This window comes from Zootoca vivipara, chromosome 2, assembly GCF_965207765.1.
Source record: "Zootoca vivipara chromosome 2, rZooViv2.hap1.1, whole genome shotgun sequence".
Taxonomy (NCBI): Eukaryota; Metazoa; Chordata; class Lepidosauria; order Squamata; family Lacertidae; genus Zootoca; species Zootoca vivipara.
Window position 1 is genome coordinate 113,523,533 of NC_142584.1, and position 19,888 is coordinate 113,543,420.

General features: G+C 47.4%; 1 protein-coding gene across 1 annotated transcript; it reads left to right on the forward strand.

Moving 5' to 3' along the window:
- The first annotated feature begins 12,068 nt into the window (after window positions 1-12,068).
- Window positions 12,069-19,879, forward strand: BRS3 (bombesin receptor subtype 3). Its single transcript, XM_035105076.3, has 3 exons — window positions 12,069-14,561; window positions 18,345-18,696; window positions 19,468-19,879. Exons 1-3 carry the CDS (start codon window positions 14,083-14,085, stop codon window positions 19,861-19,863), a joined length of 1,227 nt encoding a protein of 408 aa, XP_034960967.2. The 5' UTR covers window positions 12,069-14,082; the 3' UTR covers window positions 19,864-19,879.
- The last annotated feature ends 9 nt before the right edge of the window (window positions 19,880-19,888 follow it).

Here is a 19,888-nt window from a genome sequence, read left to right on the forward strand (position 1 = left end):
CTGTGCCATTCAGCCTCACTTCCCGCCCAGGAAGGCTTTCGATAGTTGCTCATCATTGGTACCCAGAGCTGCCTTAGCAGGGATGGGGGCTGAGTGAGTCTCCCCCACATAGGGGAGCAAAAGACAAAGGGCTCTTTTATTCCCACGCAGTAGCAGTTAGCGATGGCTGGGGGAGAGGGAGAGGAGGAATATTTCAGTAAGAACCTTTCCCTGAAGGCAGCAGCGAGAGCTCCCAGGCTGATCACGCAATGCCTTGAATCGGGCTGTAACTGGCAAGGAAGACAATGTAAAAGTTTTTGTGGAGATGCACAGAGAAGATCTGTGATGAGGATATTCAGCACCCCTGAATTCTGCCCCTTTGAGATCCAGCATGGCAAAGTGTCAGACTAGGACCTAGGAGACCAGGGTTCAAAGCATCTCACTGCCTCTCTCAGTCTAACATCCCTCACAGGGTGGTTCTGGGGATTAATTGAGGAGAGGGGGGAACCATGTAGAGTCATACCTGGGTTAAGTACACTTTTAAGTTTGAGTACTTTCAGTTTAAGTACTCCGCGGACCCAGAAGTGTTTACTTCCGGGTTCCGCCACACGCACATGCGCAGAAGCGATCTGCACGCTTTGCGCATGCGCAGAAGCGCTCTATCGGTGCTCAGATTAAGTACTTTTCGGGGTTCAAATGGCACCCCGGAACCAATTAAGTACTTAACCTGAGGTACCACTGTATGCCACGTTCAGCTCCTTGAAGAATAAGCTGGAATGGGAATGCGGTAACTAATAAAATGAAATAAATCTTCCAGAGCAGCCAGAAGGACAGTGGCATAGCGTGAGGGGAGCCAGAGGGGCTGTTGCCCTGGGAGCAAAACAAAAGAGGGGCCTGCAAAATTTCAAAAGGGAAATAAACTACTTTGAGGGGCTTTTTTAAACAACCAATTGGAGTAAAAATGTCATGAAACAAATCATAAAATAAATGGCCACTGCCACTGTCCCCTCCCTAGCTCCCCTTTGCTGGGAAGACCCTTCCCTACCACCATCGCTGCTGCCGCCCTGCCCTGACAAGGTTCGCAATTCTTGCCCTGGGCACTGGCATCCCATGCTACGCCACTGGGTTAGGAGACAGGAATTGATCCTTAAAACTACATCCTTAGGAGTTATCAAGCCTATGAGCCAAGGGAAAACTTTGGATCAGGACCATATTGAAATGGGGGGGGGGGAACAGACCCAAGAATAAGAATGCCCAAGGTGGACTCAAGAAGACTGCATGTGTCTCTAGACGGCAGAAGAGAAAGTTAACTTTCACATCACCAGCGGAGTAAAATTGAGTGAAGAAATGGTGCACGCCAATGTATCACTTCTTTAGCACATTGGGCTCAACCTCCTAAACTTCCTAACTCAGAAAAGGCAACCAAAAAATGGTCGAGGGGATGGAGCAACTGCCCGTGGGACTTTCTAGTTTAGAGGAAAAGCGAGCACAAGGTGAAAGCAGCATTACAGAGACCCACAGAGAGGGAGAGTGGCTCTTGTGCTTGAGTCCTGCGTAGTTGGCCACTGGGAGAACTGGATGGGCCTCGTTGGGCTTCATCTAGCAGGCTCTTCTTTTGTTCAGAACAGGTAAAAATGTAAAGGACCCCCGGACGGTGAAGTCCAGTCAAAGGCGACTATGGGGTTGCGGCGCTCATCTCGCTTTCAGGCCGAGGGAGACGGAGTTTGTCCACAGATAGCTTTCCGGGTCATGCCAGCAGGACTAAACCGCTTCTGGCACAACAGGACACCGTGACGGAAACCAGAACACACAGAAACACTGTCTAACCTACCCGCCACTGCAGTACCTATTTATCTACTTGTGCTGGCGTGCTTTCGAACTGCTGGGTTGGCAGGAGCTGGGACAGAGCAACGGGAGCTCACCCCGTCATGCAGATCTGAACCGCAGACCTTCCGATCAGCAAGCCCAAGAGGCTCAGTAGTTTAGAGCACAGCGCCACCCGCGTCCCTTTGTGAAGAACAGCACACTTGGGGGAAAGGGTGTGTGTGTCTTGGTAAAGAAAAGTATTTCAATTATTACTTTTGGTCGCATTTATTTTTCATTTATTTTAAGCCCTGTCTTTAAAAGCAATTAGAAGCCAAAGCAAAACACAGACCTTTTGGTTCCTGTGGGGGGGGGGGGAATAAGAGCAGAAAGGAGCTTTTGGCTGGTCCCTGTTGCTATCTTCTATCTAAGCCAGCCCCCCCCCTTCATTCCATAACTCAAGAGTGCTTCATTTTAACTTCAAACGCAGCATTGTTTAAGTTGTCAGGTGGAATGAAGGCATATAATTTTATGATGGGGCGTGAATCAGCCTCTCTCTGCACCTGGCACCCTCTCATTTGTCTCTCTGATGCCTCCTTGCAAGATATGGGGGGGGCGCATTGCGACAGGTATGGAGGTGCAGAGTGAGAGCTGCAAAGACAATAACACCTGCTGAATTCATCTCGAGTCATTTCCTGATCACCTCAAAGAGTATGCAAATGTGAACATGAAGATACACCTAAAGGCAGAGGTGGTAACAGAGATCCAGTTGGGGGTGGGGTGGGGGGCTGGTGATATATGCGGATGTGTTTACGATGTGGCTGCATGGAGCTGATCCAAATTACTCTCAAATGGCATGTTTACCGTTTTTTTTACTGTACACTGGAGTTGAAAACATCCCCTCCTCAATGCCTCGCTAACAGCACCTGCGCAGCTAAAAGGCTCTTCTCATGCCAAAGACATAAGAGACACCTTTGATGTCATGATGACACCTCTTACCTATTATGGGATGTGCATGCGTGGAGGAAAGGGAGGGAGAGCCTTTGGCCTCCAGTGCGCATCAGCCCCAGGCAGCAAGGCTGCAGGTGGGCCATGATGGGCACCGAGGTCCAATGATGTCTGAATGGCCACTGGTGGGGTTTGTGTTTCCTGGAGGTGTGCCTGTGGGCGACCTGTGCCTGAGCCGAAATGAAGGGAAGAATAGCAACACTCAAACTGGAGGAGATGCTGGAGGGGGTTCAAAGTGACCCAGGCGCAACTTCCTGTTTGGCTGCCATGGTGAATGGCTGCCCATTACATCAGAGCCGTTTCATACGGAATTTTTGAGGGTGAGATGGGAGTAATCACCCTCCCAACCCTCAGGGTTGGGTGTAATGATGCTGGCGCTCCAAACTCTGTCCCTTGTTTTTACAGTTTTATATTATATATAAAGTATATAAGTGTTGGTGCTGACCTTTAAAGCCCTATACGGCCTCGGTCCAGTATACCTGAAGGAGCATCTCCACCTCCATCGTTCTGCTCGGACACTGAGGTCCAGCGCAAGGGCCTTCCGGCGGTTCCCTCGTTGCAAGAAGCCAAGTTACAGGGAACCAGGCAGAGGGCCTTCTTGGTAGTGGCACCCGCCCTGTGGAACACCCTCCCACCAGATGTCAAAGAGAAAAGCAACTACCAGACTTCTAGAGGACATATGAAGGCAGCCCTGTTTAGGGAAGCTTTTAATGTTTAATAAATTATTGTATTTTAATACTTCTGTTGTAAGCCGCCCAGAGTGGCTGGGGAAACCCAGCCAGATGGGCGGGGTATAAATATATTATTATTATTATTATTATTATTATTATTATTATTATTATTACAAGTAAAGGTAAAGGGACCCATGACCATTAGGTCCAGTCGTGACTGACTCTGGGGTTGCGGCGCTCATCTCGTGTTATTGGCCGAGGGAGCCAGCGTACAGCTTCCAGGTCATGTGGCCAGCATGACAAAGCCGCTTCTGGCGAACCAGAGCAGCACACAGAAACGCCGTTTACCTTCCCACTCTAGCGATACCTATTTATCTACTTGCACTTTGACATGCTTTCGAACTGCTAGGTTGGCAGGAGCTGGGACTGAGCAATGGGAGCTCACCCCATCACAGGGATTCGAACCACCGACCTTCTGATCAGCAAGCCCTAGGCTCCATGGTTTAACCCACAGCGCCAAAGTCCATTACTGTCTTAGTCCGAATCAGAATCCGGAAGCACTGCCCGTCGGGACTTTTGCCAGCAAAGCACCCTTGGTGCCTTGAATCTACTCCTCTCCTTGCGCCTCTTTCTCCCCCTTTGCTGTTGGGGTGATGGGACTGGTGGAGCACCCTCTCCACCCGAACTGCTCAGCTGAGGAGCCGGTGCTGTCTCCTCTGGAAGAGGAGTACACAAGCGGGATTGAAAGAACATTTTATTACCATTGTGACTGTGGTTTAACTATAGAACTGACTGTGCGAAATTGGACTACATTTTGGTAATCACTTTCAACGGAACAATAAAAAGAATTGATGATGGGAATTATGGGTTTTCGCTGAAGCACCGGTTCATTAATTAGTTGGAAGGAGATAAAAAATGAATTTCGGATACATTCCCGGTGCAAATGGTGGAAAACCAGATTTCGTTCGGTTTCTGAGTTGTGTCGCACGAAGAATTGCCTTCGAGGGAAAACAAAAGTGAACGCCGAGTACAGATTGTTTGGATTACAAAAAGGGAAACAAGGAAAATGAGCACCAAGAAACTTTTCACAGAGAACTTCACAGGACTTAGCTGCTTGTCAGACGAATTCAGGGGCTGTTAAAAATCAATGAAGGAGCAACATCGGAATGTTTTATTGGAATTACCTGATCTAAATAAGGAATGCAGCGCTATGTGAGATCATCGCTCCTCGACCTCCAGAGCATGGAAAGTCACCCAAAGACTTATAATTCGGCATAAAATTTGGACTGTTTGATCTTATTATAATTTGGAATGATTTTAATGTGGTTTAATTTGGATTGTTAAAATAAATAAATTTATTATTATTATTTATTAATAAATATTATTATTTTTAAAACAAAAAAATGACGCAGGTGTCCAGCTGCAAGGCACCCAGGCAGAAGGGGTGGCCAAGGAGATGCAAGTGTGGATGGGCAGCTGAGGGGCTACAAAGAGATGCAGTCTTTCCTCGCCTTCAGCTACTGACAATGCCTTGGAAAAGGCTGTGCTGGCGAGAGCTGAGGAGCTGCAGCTAACTGATTTCTCCACTCCCTGGATGCCTTCCGTGGAAGGGGGAGCAGGAGGTGCATCTGAATGGGCAAGAAAAGCAGCGGGCACTGGAAGAAATGGTGGAGGAGAACACACAGGAAAAGCCCGAGGCCAGTGTATGCACACCAGAAAAGCTGCTGGCGTCTGAGTAAATGGTGCCTGGAAACACTGGGATCTCTTCTTCTTCTTTCTTTGGCGATCACTCGTAACCAATTAAGATTGCCTTCCATAAACATGGTTTTAACAATGAGTCCGTAAGTGACTGTGGAGGCCAATCCTGGATCCACACGTCCTTCCACAATGGGGACATTGGTTTCCGGGGTGGGAGTTGATCAAGGTGAGGGTTTGCCAAATGTGCCTTTTTCTTAGCACGTTTCTCCCTTGCATCCTGAGTTTGAGTGTCTTCAAAGCCCACGACACCTTTGGTAAAGGCTGTTCTCCAACTGGAGCACTCGCAGGCCAGTGTTTCCCAGTTGTCAGTGTTTATACTACATTTTTAAAGACTTGTCTTGAGAGAGTCTTTAAACCTCTTTTGTTGACCACCAGCATTACGCTTTCCATTTTTAAGTTGGGAATAGAGTAGTTGCTTTGGAAGATGATCATCAGGCCTCCGCACCACACAACATGACCAGTCCAATGAAGCTGATGTTGAAGAATCATTGCTTCAACACTGGTGATCTTTGCTTCTTCCAGTACACTGATATTAGTTCGCCTGTCTTCCCAAGTGATGTGTACCATTTTTCAGAGACGCCGTTGATGGAATCTTTCGAGAAGTTAGAGATGGCATTTATAAGTGGTCCATGTTTCACAAGCATATAATAAGGTTGGTAGTACAATAGCTTTGTAAACAAGCATTTTGGTTTCCCTGCGAATGTCCCAGTCCTCAAACACTCTGCACTTTAATCGGGAGAAAGCCACACTTGCAGAGCTCAGGCGATGCTGGGATCTAACCCTGCTTGGAGATTGGGGTGACACACAACAAAGAGTTAAACTGTCCTTCTCAACCTCCTCCCACTGCCCTGCTTCTGAGACTGCTCAGGCTTATCCAGGATCCCTATTTATGTATTTGAAAGCATGTTGGTTGATTGCATTTGCAATTAACACCTGGTTTCTAGTTTGGGCATTTGGAAGTTGTCTCTCTCCTTGTCAGGGCCTGAGCTGAGCTCTCCAGCTCTCCAGCCAATCTCCAAAAGACTTTTTAAAATGAGAAATATCTCTCTACCCCCTTTACCCACACTCTCGCTCTCGGCTTTTGCACACACCAGCTCCAGAAAATGTGGGCTAACAAAGCAACGATGAATTTGATTAGCCTTTTCGAAAGAGTGAGCACAATCTTCTATTATCCCAGTGACTCAAATCTTGAGAATATTAATATATACCAGAGATGAATTGCCCAAATGGAAGTAGATTCAGATTACTGATAGGCTTTTAATAGGCCCTGTGTTATGCAATTAAGGGACTTTAAAGAACTTTCAGACTCTAAACATATTATTTGCATTTCCACACGCCCACACATGCACTACAATTTCTAGGCACGGGTCCACATTTCAACCTGATGTGTCCAAACACTTTTCTTTCTTTCTTTCTTTCTTTCTTTCTTTCTTTCTTTCTTTCTTTCTTTCTTTCTTTCTTTCTGGCTTGGCTACTTTCACCAGGAAAACCTGCTCTTCAGTGCTGAATCGGAACAAACAGCAATTCAGGTTTTCCGCAGAATTGTTTTCAGCGGTAAGAAGCAGGTTTTTGTGGGGAATGTGCTGGGGAAGGAAGGAAGGAAGGAAGGAAGGAAGGAAGGAAGGAAGGAAGGAAGGAAGGAAGGAAGGAAGGAAGGAAGGAAGGAAGGAAGGAAAAATGCTCAGACACAGAGCTTTAAAGCACAGCCCTGTGGCTAGAAACACGGCAAAAAAAAATGTCTGGATGATCCCTCTTTGAGTAAAATATGTCCTAAGTTGCAATGTTCTTAATTAATAAAACTGGATGTGTGGAGTGTGTCTTCATCTCAAAGAGCAATGCTAAAATGAAGTTGCCTGTCTCTGTTCTTTGGGGCATGAGAGGAAGAGGATGGACAGACATCCGGCTTTGAGGCATGAGCTGCCCTTTACTAGCCTGTTACTGTTTTGAATTCTATTGTTTGTTATGTTCCTTAGGGGGTCCTGCAAAGCACTATTCTGAATAATAATAATATATTATTTCTTCCCAAGCCACTCTGGGCGGCTTCCAACAGAAGGTTAAAAATACATTTAAACATCAGTCATTAAAAACTTCCCTAAAACTTCCCTTCACATGTCTTCTAAATGTCATGTAGTTGTTTATTTCTTTGACATCTGATGGGAGAGCGTTCCACATGGCGGGCACCACTACTACCAAGAAGGCCCTCTGCCTGGTTCCCTGTAACATTTCTTCTTGCACTGAGGGAACTGCCAGTAGGCCCTCAGCACTGGACCTCAGTGTCTGGGCTGAAAGATGGGGGTGGAGGTCGTTTAGCACTTTAAAGGTCAGCTCCAACATTTGAATTGTGCTCGGAAACATATTGGGAGCCAATGTAGGTCTTTCCAGACCGGTGTTACATGGTCTTGGCGGCCGCTCCCAGTCACCAGTCTAGCTGCCTCATTCTGGATTAGTTGTAGTTTCCACCTCTCCCAACCCAGAAGAGGTCATTTCCGATGCACTTCCGGGTCGGGGGAGGCCCGTACGCATGCGCACAAGCGATTTTCGGTGATTTTTTCCCGACCGTTTGCATGTGCGCATGTGCACAGGCGCGCACTCCCCCGCCCTCCGGCCTGCTGCGCGCGCACTCCCCTACCCTCCGGCCCGCCGCGCGGTTGGCGCGGCGGGCACCGGCCTGAAGCCCGGTAAGTCTGGGGACCCCTGGTCTAAGATGACATAGCAAACTTTCTCTGGAGACAGGTAGGTAGCCGTGTTGGTCTGGGTCGAAGTAAAATTTAAAAAAGCAAGGGTTGAGACAATGAGATGGCTGAAGAACCCTTGCTTTTTCATGCAAAACCATTTGCAGTCGTTTTAGGTCATCAACAGCTATCAGTCAGTCAATCACCCACTTCCACCACCCTTCTGAGTTATACCCCCTCCCCTCCCCACCCTCTCCCCACCCCTTCTCTACATAAGCGCCTGGGGACTCCTATTTCAGTTTATCTGAAGAAGTGTGCATGCACACGAAAGCTCATACCAAAATAAAAACTTAGTTGGTCTTTAAGGTGCTACTGAAGGAATTTTTTTATTTTATTTCTCTGGAGAAAAACCCTTACACCTCACTCTCTTAGCCCAAGGACGGGGCCTCCAGATAATGTTTGACACCAGCTTCCATCAACCCTGACCAGTGCCCATGCCAGCTGGGGAGGAAGGGGGTTAGAATAAGAGAATTGTAGAATTGTAGAGTCAGAAGGTACCCCGGCGGTCCTCTAGTCCAACCCCCTGCAATGTAGGAATCTCAACTAAAGCATCCATGACAGATGGCCATCCAACCTCTGCTTTAAAACCTCCAAGGAAGGAGAGACCACCACCTCCCAAGGGAGACCGTACCACTGTCAAACAGCTGTTACTGATATTTAGTTGGAATCTCCTTTCTCGCAACTTGAAGCCATGGGTTCGAACCCTACCCTCCAGAGCAGGAGAAAACAAGCTTGCTCCATCTTCCACGTGACAGCCCTTAAGGTATTTGAATATGGCTATCCTATCTCCTCTCAGTCTCCTGTTTTCCAGGCTAAGCATACCCAACTCCTTCAACCATTCCTCATATGGCTTGGTTTCCAGACCCTTGATCATCTTGGTCACCTTTCCGCATTTGCCTCCCTTACTGCAGAGGAATATTTGAAGTCATTAGGAGAGTCGAAATGGCTCCAGGATTGCTCTCCTGTGCTATTTCAGACACATGGTTCATGTATTTAAATATGTGTGCATTTATGAATATTTTCCTGCCAACCTAGCAGTTCGAAAGCACGTCAAAATGCAAGTAGATAAATAGGAAGGTAAACGGCATTTCCATGTGCTGCTCTGGTTTGCCAGAAGTGGTTTAGTCCTGCTGGCCACATGACCCGGAAAGCTGTCTGTGGACAAACGCCGGCTCCCTCGGCCTGAAAGCAAGATGAGCGCCGCAACCCCATAGTCGCCTTTGACTGGACTTAAGAGCAAAATGGACGCTTCGGCATCTGAAGGTTGCGACTTATGAAGAGCGCCACGGAACGGATCGCCTTCGTAAGTCGAGGTAGCACTGTACAGGCCTTTTAGTAGCCAGGGAGAAAGTATTGCACACTTGCCTGTCGCTCTTGGTTCCAAGTCATTCGCTTCTTCGTGCACAGTTATTAAAAACCGCCTTCTGCGGCTTTTACCTTCCCCTATTACAATGCTTTCTCCCACCTTCTCCAGATTTTGCAATTGAACAAAGTTAAGATGAAGAAATTGTCTGTTTTGCAAGTTGCGTATTTCTTTCTTTCCTTCCAGAATGAATCCTTTTCCCCCATTGAGACATCCTTGCTCCCCCTCCTCCCAGTTCTTGCATAATGGCATCTATTGTTCTTTCAGCTGCAGAGATACTGTTTCCCCCCCCCCCAGGGGAAAGGGTGGTGGCTTTTATCAGAGCGTGGAATGCTTCACCCCATCTCTTTAGAAGAGAGTCAACTTGCCGCCTTTGCTCCCCTCTGGAGAAAGATCCATCAAGGAAAAAGACGGCACCTTCCAACTTGCTCACCCAGCATTTCAAGCTGGCAGGAGGCCCTCTCTGGTGGGGAGCCAGGCTTCAGGCTCAGCTATGCCCAGCTAAGCTGGGTGACAACCAGGAACAGTGCGCAGAGGTGTCTGAGGGAGAAGCAAATGGCACCATGCTTTGTGGGAAGTAGGGTTCTTGCATCTCCTTCCCTTTGGGGGATGAACCAAGCAACCCCATGTTATAAAATCATATGGGGGGGGTTTGCAGGACACCATTATTAATGAACAGAGAGGGGTGACAGAATTTGACAGCTGCAATACCCAGAATCCTGTTCAATGCCATCTTCCCTGTCTCCCCACCCCTCCTGCTAGGACTCGACCCTGCCTGAAGGAAGGCTTAAGGATCTGCATATGCACAACAGTTAGCATAAACTCACACATTTCCCCTCTCCACCTCCCCTCCGCCCAGAACAAAACAATGTTTCCAGAAGAAGGGGGGGGGGAAACCGCCCAAATCCAAAGTGACACTTTTCTACTCAAGTTAATAATACAGCCTATTATATGTTCTCTTACCATGAAATCTCTATCCGCTGCCTCTGTATTAGAATTGCTAGTATCTCTCTGTATTGGAATTGCTGTTTTATATCTTAGAACTGTACATGTCAGGACTGCTACCTTTTAATTAGAAATCCCTGCATTAGGTATGTTTTCCAGGTATATTTTCTGTATGAACCCTGTATGATCCCAACCCACCTGAACCTTGCCCTACTACCACCCTATACCCATTCAAGGACACACGGACAATAGAGGGATTAGCTGGAACAACTTTATTCAAATAAATTGCCATCCTCAACGTAGCCCACCCTTCCATGGCCTGGAGGAAAACACCTGCCGGGCGGACTTCCACCCCACGGAAATCGCCAGGAACTGCCCCACCTCTGCACCCATCTCGACTGATTGCCCTTCCTGCCAAACAACAGGGAGCACCATCAGCGACAGGAGAAGAGCGATTGACATCTCTCCATCTGAAAGGAAAAGTCATCTCCGCACCCAGCTAATCCGATCCCCCACCCGTCGCCCTTGTCTCCCCCTCCCTCCCAGTCCAGAGATTTCCATGCAGGGACAGGAGGGTATATAAGGGGACTTTACCATTTTCCGGGGTTCCTTCCTTCTTTCCAGAGGCAGGGACCCTACAGCTTTAGCTTTGCATTCTGCAATAAAGGGATCAGTTTGTTTTTCCTGACAGCATCGTGTGGTCTCTGTCATTTTCCCGGCGGAGCTGAACTTAGTGCAAATTTTGGAGCTTCCGACCCGCGTCTATCCTTCTTAAAAGGCAACACATTTTGGGGTACATTTTTCATAACACCCATCTATGAGTTATGCCTGGTGGTCAGGGCAGGGTCACTGCAAAACCCACTTGGGACCTCATTGCTCAGTCCAGCTGGCACAGCATTGTCCACACCAGCAGTTCTCAAGCCTTTGTGGGCCACTGCCCTTTGGCTCTGTGCAACCCTATAAAAAGCATTACCCTCTCCCCCATGCTTTTTAACGTCTACATGAAACTACTGAGAGAGATCATCAGGGGGTTTGGGCTGGGTGTTCATCGGAACCCAGGGCCGTCTCAAGCATGTCGGGCACCCGGGCGCCGTGGTGTGGAGATCACTCCGGCGCCCCCACCCCGCCCCGTTTCTTGCCGCGGCGCCCCCCCTGCCGGACCCGCGCCCTGGCGACCCGCGCCACCCAGCCTACCCCTAGAGCCGGCCCTGTCGGAACCAGTGAAGGTGGTGAAAGTCCTGTGTGAGTGTCTGGAGGCGGTTGGAAGATGGATGGCGGCTAACAGATTGAGGTTGAATACTGACAAGACAGAAGTACTGTTTTGAGGGGACAGGGGACGGGCAGGTATGGAGGACTCCCTGGTCCTGAATGGGGTAATTGTGCCCCTGATGGAGCAGGTGCGCAACCTTGGAGTCATTTTGGATTCACAGCTGTCCATGGAGGCACAGGTCATTTCTGTGTTCAGGGCAGCTGTTTACCAGCTCCATCTGGTATGCAGGCTGAGAACCTACCTGCCCGCAGACTGTCTTGCCAGAGTGGTGCATGCTCTAGTTATCTCCTGCTTGGACTACTGCAATGCGCTCTATTGTGGGGCTACCTTTGAAGGATTTTCGGCGATTTTTTGCCGATTTTGAAGATCGCCGCCGCGCCGTGCGCCGTAAGAGCGGGCGGCGGCAGCGGGCGGCGGTAGCGGGCGGCGGGGGTCGTCGCGGGCCAGATTGGGAGGCCAATTGGGCCGCATCCGGCCCGGGGGCCGTAGTTTGGGGGACCCCTGTCTTAGACAAACAATTTTCTTTTCTTTTTAATATACATTTTTATTAGTTTTTACATATATTTTCCAAACAGAACATATCATCTCATCTCATCTTATACAATATTTTGGCTATTTTAGCTTGATACTTCCATCAACCATGTCTAATGATTTTCAAACCTCATCTCTTAATCTTACATTTGTTATCCTAACTATTACTATTAATAATCCATAACTTAAAATCCATTCTCATAAATCTTTTCTGCAATATTTCATATAGTTCTCTTCACAAAGCTTATTGTAGTCCTACAAGCATAGTCGGGTTGCAATTGTCTTTCAGATAACGCATATATTTACTCCAATCTTTCAAGAATTTCTGGTCCTGAATTCTCCGTCATCTTATCCAATTCTGTGTAGTCCATCAATTTCAACTGCCATTCCTCTTTCGTCGGTAGTTCTTCCTGCTTCCATTTCTGTGCCAATAATACTCTTGTTGCAGTTGTCATTATAAATCATTTCCCAGAAGCCTTTCACTTTCTTACATTCCCACCACAGATAAAAAGTGCCTTCCTTTTCCTTACATTTCCAACATTTATTACTTATTTTATACATTTTAGCTAATTTCGCTGGTGTACTGTATATTCCTGCGTATAAGACTACTTTTTAATCCAGGAAAATATTTTCAAAAGTCGGGGGTCATCTTATACGCCGAGTTGTATTTCTTATACGGCGAGTATATCCCAAACTCTATATTTTAACTGGAAAAGTGGGGGTCATCTTATACGCCCAGTCGTCTTATACGCCGGAATATACCGTCATTATACATCATTTTCATTACATTTTCTTTCAAAGCATTACATGCAGTAAAATTTGTTCCTTCTTTCCATAATTTCTCCATAATGGTTTGTCTGGGAGAAATTATAGACAAAGCATTTTCAATCCTCACTTCACAATGTGTTGTAACTGTTATTCATACTCAGGGTAGACCCATTTAAATTAATGGTCATGGTTTATTTGGGGCATTAATATCAATGGGACTACCCTGAGTTGAACTTTAGGTGGGTATAAGTGGCCTACCTTATAGGTCTGTTGTAAGGATGTTTGGGGCGTGGGTGACGCTGTGGTGTAAACCACTGAGCCTAGGGCTTTCCCATCGGAATGTCAGCGGTTCGAATCCCTGCAACGGGGCGAGCTCCCGTTGCTCGGTCCCTGCTCCTGCCAACCTAGCAGTTCGAAAGCACGTCCAAGTGCAAATAGATAAATAGGTACCACTCCGGCGGGGAGGGAAACGGCGTTTCCGTGTACTGCTCTGGTTTTGCGAGAAGCGACTTAGTCATGCTGGCCACATGACCCGGAAAAACTGTCTGCGGACAAACATCGGCTCCCTCGGCCAGTAAAGCAAGATGAGCACCGCAACTCCAGAGTCGTTCACGACTGGAACTAGCCATCAGGGGTCCTTTACCTTTACCTTTTAAAGGATGCCTGAGGTTGCATTTGTGAAGTCTTTCAGAACTCGATATAAGGACTGAGTAAAGCAAGAGCTAAACATGGTTTCTCTTTTTTGCCTCTATTTTGAGACAAGGTGTTCCCTAATTCCCACTGTTATAATGTTATATTGGGTACATAGGCACTCAGTCTGTGCTCCATAGACACTTTTTTATATGGAGAAGTCAATTCAGCGTGCAAATTGTGCAAAGAGCCAGCCTAATCGAAATAACAGAGTACTGTTGACAGGGAAACCAGTGAGAAAAAGCAATCAACCCCCACCCCCGCCCCAATTTCCTCCTCCTCTCTCTTTCCCCCACAGTAGCTGCTGAAAGGCATATTTTTTTAAAAAAAAATGATAAAGACGTTCCACACCTCCCACACAGTTCAGCAATGAATCTGTGAGCATCCATTCCTATCAAGCTTTGAGACTCCAGAGCGAGGAGATGTGAGTAAAACATCTTGTGGAATCTCTCTCTCTCTCTCTCTCTCTCTCTCTCTCTCTCTCTCTCTCTCTCTCTCTCTCTCTCTCTCTCTCTCTCTCTCTCTCTCTCTCTCTCTCTCTCTCTCTCTCTCTCTCCCCCATTAATGCTTCTTCTGGCCAATTTAATTCCACCCTCAGCTGGCAAAATGTCCAGGGCACCTCCGCTGGGGATGAATGCGGCTCTTTCCGATTTTGCAAATGCAACTGGGCGCCCGGTACCTGCCGCCACGGGGAATCAAACCGCGGAGGAAAGGGGGTCCGAAGACACTTCGCTCGGCTTGGGAGTGCTCTGCACAATTTGCGTGGCATACGCCGCGATCATTGCAGTCGGTCTCCTTGGGAATGTGATCCTCGTCCAAGTCTTCTTCAAGATCAAATCGATGCAGACCGTCCCAAATATCTTCATTACCAGCCTGGCTTTTGGAGATCTCCTGCTGCTGCTCACCTGCGTGCCTGTGGATGCTGCTTGCTACATTGTGGACACATGGCTGTTTGGAAGGATGGGCTGCAAGCTGCTCTCCTTCATCCAGAGGACGTCTGTCGGCGTGTCCGTGTTCACTTTAACCGTGCTCAGTGCGGACAGGTAAGTTGGAAGGAAGGCGACGGACCAAGAGTTTGACAGCGGGGCGGGGCTTGCTCCCGCGTTGGGTTGGATGGGGCTGAGTTCTGAGTCTTGCACACCCTCCAACATTTCTCCGGTAAAAATAGGGACGTCCATAATGATAAATTTCCTGTTTCTACTAAAGATGGGAGGGCCTGGGGGGGGGACTGGAAAAATTGGAGGAAAACCGAGGGTTCTCCGTTTTTCCCTGGGTCTGTTTTTTCTCCCAGGAAAAATGGGGGAGGGGGTTTGGAAATATTAAAACTATATCAAACTTTTTTTCCCAGTTTTTCCGGTAAAAGACGGCTTTGGGGAAGGGCGGAAAAAACCTGGTGTCGTTCCCCCCCCCCATTTTTCTGGGTTTTTTTCCAGGCCTTCCCATCTCTAGTTTCTACCCCGTCCATCTGACTGGGTTGCCCTAGCCACTCTGAGCAGCTTTCAGATAAGATATCTTTATTGTCATTGTCCCCTTGCGGGAACAACGAAATTACCTCGGTTTAAGTACACAATTGGTTCTGGAAGTCTGTACTTAACCTGAAGCGTACTTAACCTGAAGCGAACTTTCCCATTGAAAGTAATGGAAAGTGGATTAATCCATTCCAGACGGTCAGCGGAGTACTTAAACTGAAGCGTACTTAACCTGAAGCAAACTTTCCAATTGAAAGTAATGGAAAGTGGATTAATCTGTTCCAGATGGTCCACGGATTACTTAACCTGAAGCGTACTGAACCTGAAGCGAATAGAAAGTGGATTAATCCATTCCAGACGGGTCCGCGGAATACTCAACCTGAAGCGTACTTAACCTGAAGCGTACTTTCCCATTGAAACTAATGGAAAGTGGATTAATCCGTTCCAGACGGGTCCACGGAGTACTCAACCTGAAGCTTATTTAACCTGAAGTATGAGTGCAATTGGTTATGGAAGTCCGTACTTAACCTGAAGCATACTTAACCTGAAGCGAACTTTCCCATTGAAAGTAATGGAAAGTGGATTAATCTGTTCCAGACGGGTCCGTGGAGTAATTAAACTGAAAGTACTCAAACCGAAGCATACTTAAAACGAGGAATGACTGTAAAAACATAATAAAACATATACAAGGCTGCCTTCAGATGTCTTCCAATCAACTTGGCTTGGGGGTCGCATAATTCCATACCCTCCAACATTTCTCTGATGAAAATTGGGACGTCTTAAGGAAAAGCAGGATATTCTGGGATCAAATCAGAAACTGGGACGGCTTCTGTAAATCCGGGACTGTTTCTGGGGGGAAAGGGGCACTTGCCCAGGGACACCAGTGAAAGAATCCATAGGGGCCATGACACCCTGTATTTATCACCTCTCATTTAACAAAAACTGCCTTCTAACAATATCTCAGCATGCTAGTTATTTACAGAGTGTTGTCCCCCACCCACTGCCCCCAAAATAATCCTGGTAACAATATCAATAGGAGTATAGCATCTAAATCAAGAAGGATACTGACAAGCTGGAACGTGTCCAGAAGAGGGCAACCAAAATGGTCAAAGGCCTGGAAACGATGCCTTATGAGGAACGGCTTAGGGAGCTGGGTATGTTTAGCCTGGAGAAGAGAAGGTTAAGGGGTGATATGATAGCCATGTTCAGATATATAAAAGGATGTCATATAGAGGAGGGAGAAAGGTTCTGCTGATCCAGAGAAGCGGACACGGAGCAATGGATTCAAGCTACAAGAAAGAAGATTCCACCTAAACATTAGGAAGAACTTCCTGACAGTAAGAGTTGTTCAACAGTGGAATTTGCTGCCAAGAAGTGTGGTGGAGTCTCCTTCTTTGGAGGTCTTTAAGGGGCTTGACAGTCTTTAAGAGGCTTGACAGCCATCTGTCACGAATGCTTTGATGGTGTTTCCTGCTTGGCAGGGGGTTGTACTGGATGGCCCTTGTGGTCTCTTCCAACTCTATGATTCTATGGTTTGTTAAGGGTGTTGGGAATTGTAATGCTGTGAGGAGGTCAAAGGTGTTCTATAATTATTACCTTCATAGTCTACATTTTTCTTCCAAGGTAGTGTACAGGCTTCTCTCTCCCCCTCCCCCAATTCATCCTCACAACAACTCTGTGAAGTAGGTTAGGCCAAGAAGCAGCGACTGGCCCAAGCTCACCCAGTGAGCTTCATGGCTGAGTTTTGAACCCTGGTGTCTCTAACCATTATGCCACACTGGCTCTCTACAGTTGTAGTTACTGTTGTTGTTGTTATTAATTACATTTATGTTGCTCAAGGCAACCCAAAGCAACTTACAACCAGTTTCCAGATTCTTTGATGGGTCCTTTACCTTTTTTAACTGTAAGGGGAGCTGGGAATTGTAGCTCTGTGAGGGGTAAATTGCAATTCCCAGGATCATTTGGGCGGAGGGGGGCAGTCATGTGCTTTTAATGTACAATGTATGGAATTCCACCTCCCCAACCAGTACGGCCACAACAGCCAGAGGTGATGGGAGCTTTTGATGTCCCTGTTTCCCATTATTTCAAAGCTTTGAATTTCCAGTCTGTGCTTGGAAATTTAGACCTCCCTTTATGGTTGGGACGCAGGTGGCACTGTGGGTTAAACCACAGAGCCTAGGGCTTGCCGATCAGAAGGTTGGCGGTTCAAATCCCTGCATCCCCGCATCCCGTTTCTCGGTCCCAGCTCCTGCCAATCTAGCAGTTCGAAAGCACATCAAAGTGCAAGTAGATAAATAGGTACCACTCCGGGAAGGTAAACAGCGTTTCCATGTGCTGCTCTGGTTCGCCAGAAGCGGCTTAGTCATGCTGGCCACATGACCTGGAAGCTGTACGCCGGCTCCCTTGGCCAATAATGCGAGATGAGCACCACAACCCCAGAGTCAGTCACGACTGCATCCAATGGTCAGGGGTACCTTTACCTTTATGTTAATAGTAGCAATTGTATTTTTAAGCACTTTGTCTCAGATATGTAAAATGTTAACTCTTGATTCCTGAATAACGGAAGCTGAATGTGACATGGAATATTTGGAACAGATCCCAAATGATTAAACTGCTAGCATCTGGAAGAAGAACATTTCCCATTTTATATGATAGTGATAATGATGATGATGAGATGAAGATGAGGATACAAACCAAGTGCCAAAAGGCAGGAGAAAGTAAGCTGTGTCTTGGTGCCACCTAGTGGTGTATTAAAGCAGTTCAGGAAGAGCAAAAATGGAAGTGTAAGAATGACGGCTAAACCTTTGCAGCCCATTTATCAGTGTAGATCAGGGGTCAACAAACTTTTTCAGCAGGGGGCCGGTCCACTGTCCCTCAGACCTTGTGGGGGGCCAGCCTATATTTTTTTTTGGGGGGGTGAACAAATTCCTATGCCCCACAAATAACCCAGAGATGCATTTTAAATAAAAGGACACATTCTACTCATGTAAAAACACACTGATTCCCGGACCGTCCGCGGGCCGGATTTAGAAGGCGATTGGACCGAATCTGGCCCCGGGCCTTAGTTTGCCTACCCATGGTGACTGTAGCCCCAACCAAAAGGCAGAATCTCCAAGGCTCAATATATTTGGCCCAACAGGCTGAGATCAGCGTTCAATTTAATTAATTCCCATATGCACGCAAGAGTTAGGCACTCGTAACAGATTGTTCCAAAATTTTGGAAGCCAAACACATTTCCCAGAGTCTGATGGGGCACAAAGAATGCCAGGGAGACAATTTTCGGGAAACGAGATGTTCCTTTGATTTTGCTCAGTTCTTTCATTGCTTTTATCACTTTGACATTAATTGCCATTCCAGGTACAAGGCAATTGTGAAGCCCTTGGAACTGCAAAGGGCCGATGCCGTCCTGAAGACCTGCTGCAAAGCCGCTGCTGTCTGGATCATCTCCATGTTATTAGCCGTTCCAGAGGCCGTGTCCTCCGATCTCTACGCCTTTCACATTCCGGATAAAAACGGCTCCTTTGAGACCTGCGCGCCTTACCCCGTCTCCGAGAGAATCATCCAGGAGGCTCATTCTCTGGTGTGCTTCTTGATGTTTTATATCATACCGCTAGCAGTTGTATCAATCTACTACTTTCTCATTGCAAAGGCGCTGTACAAAAGCACGTCCAACATGCCGGCAGAAGAGCACAGCCATGCTCGTAAGCAGGTAAGTAGAGATCTAGGGCAGCCTTCGCCAACCTGGTGCCCTCCAGATGTTTGGGGTTGTTGCTCGGGCACATGGCTGATATGATAGCCATGTTCATATATATAAAAGGATGTCATATAGAGGAGGGTGAAAGGTTGTTTTCTGCTGCTCCAGAGAAGCGGACACGGAGCAATGTATTCAAACTACAAGAAAGAAGATTCCACCTAAACATTAGGAAGAACTTCCTGACAGTAAGAGCTGTTCGACAGTGGAATTTGCTGCCAAGAAGTGTGGTGGAGTCTCCTTCTTTTGAGGTCTTTAAGCAGAGGCTTAACAGCCATATGTCAAGAATGCTTTGATGGCACCTTGCAATTTGATGCGCTTTCGAACTGCTAGGTGGGCAGGAGCTGGGACCGAACAACGGGAGCTCACCCTGTTGCAGGGATTCAAACCGCCGACCTTCTGATCAGCAAGCCCTAGACTCTGTGGTTTAACCTACAGTGCCACCGAGCATTACACTCCTCCAAATGTTCCCAAGCTTTCACACATTTCTCAATCTGTTCACAATGCTCCCTGACAGTAGTTAAAAGATCCACAGACTCTTCTTCTTCCTCCTCAGCATGCTTTCCGAAGGCGACGACCTTCTTCAGATGGCTCCCTTTCTCGACGTACACGGGGGGTGGAGTGGTGGCATCTGGTGTACACATTGCTTTTTGTGACTCCTGCATGCAGATTTTTTATTTTAAAAATGGGTTGTTGTTTTTTTACATGTGCAATGATTTCCCTCTGCAGATTGAATCTCGCAAGAGAGTTGCCAAAACTGTGCTGGTCTTGGTTGGCCTGTTTGCCCTCTGTTGGCTCCCGAATCATGTCCTTTACCTTTATCGTTCCTTCACTTACTACGCTTCCGTCGACACATCCACCTTCCACCTCATTGCCACAATATTCTCCCGGGCTCTGGCTTTCAGCAATTCCTGCGTCAACCCCTTTGCTCTCTACTGGCTGAGCAAAAGTTTCCGCCAACATTTTAAGAAGGAAGTCCTGTGCTGCCAAGCCAAGACCCCTCCGCAACCTTCCCGCATCGTGCAGAGTGCAACTCCCACCAGGGCCATGTCGGTCACAGGCTCTGAAATCAGTGTCACTCTGCTGACAGATTATAGCATCACTAAAGAAGAGGAGAGCGTTTAATTCTGCCCGGCCTGTGGATAATTGT

What these genes read in the sequence shown, in the direction of transcription:
- BRS3 (XM_035105076.3), top strand. Translation starts at nt 14,083, where the DNA reads ATGCTTCTTCTGGCCAATTTAATTCCACCCTCAGCTGGCAAAATGTCC. An exon ending in ACCGTGCTCAGTGCGGACAG is followed by an intron (nt 14,562 to 18,344) that starts GTAAGTTGGAAG and finishes TTGCCATTCCAG; the next exon opens with GTACAAGGCAATTGTGAAGC. An exon ending in ACAGCCATGCTCGTAAGCAG is followed by an intron (nt 18,697 to 19,467) that starts GTAAGTAGAGAT and finishes TTCCCTCTGCAG; the next exon opens with ATTGAATCTCGCAAGAGAGT.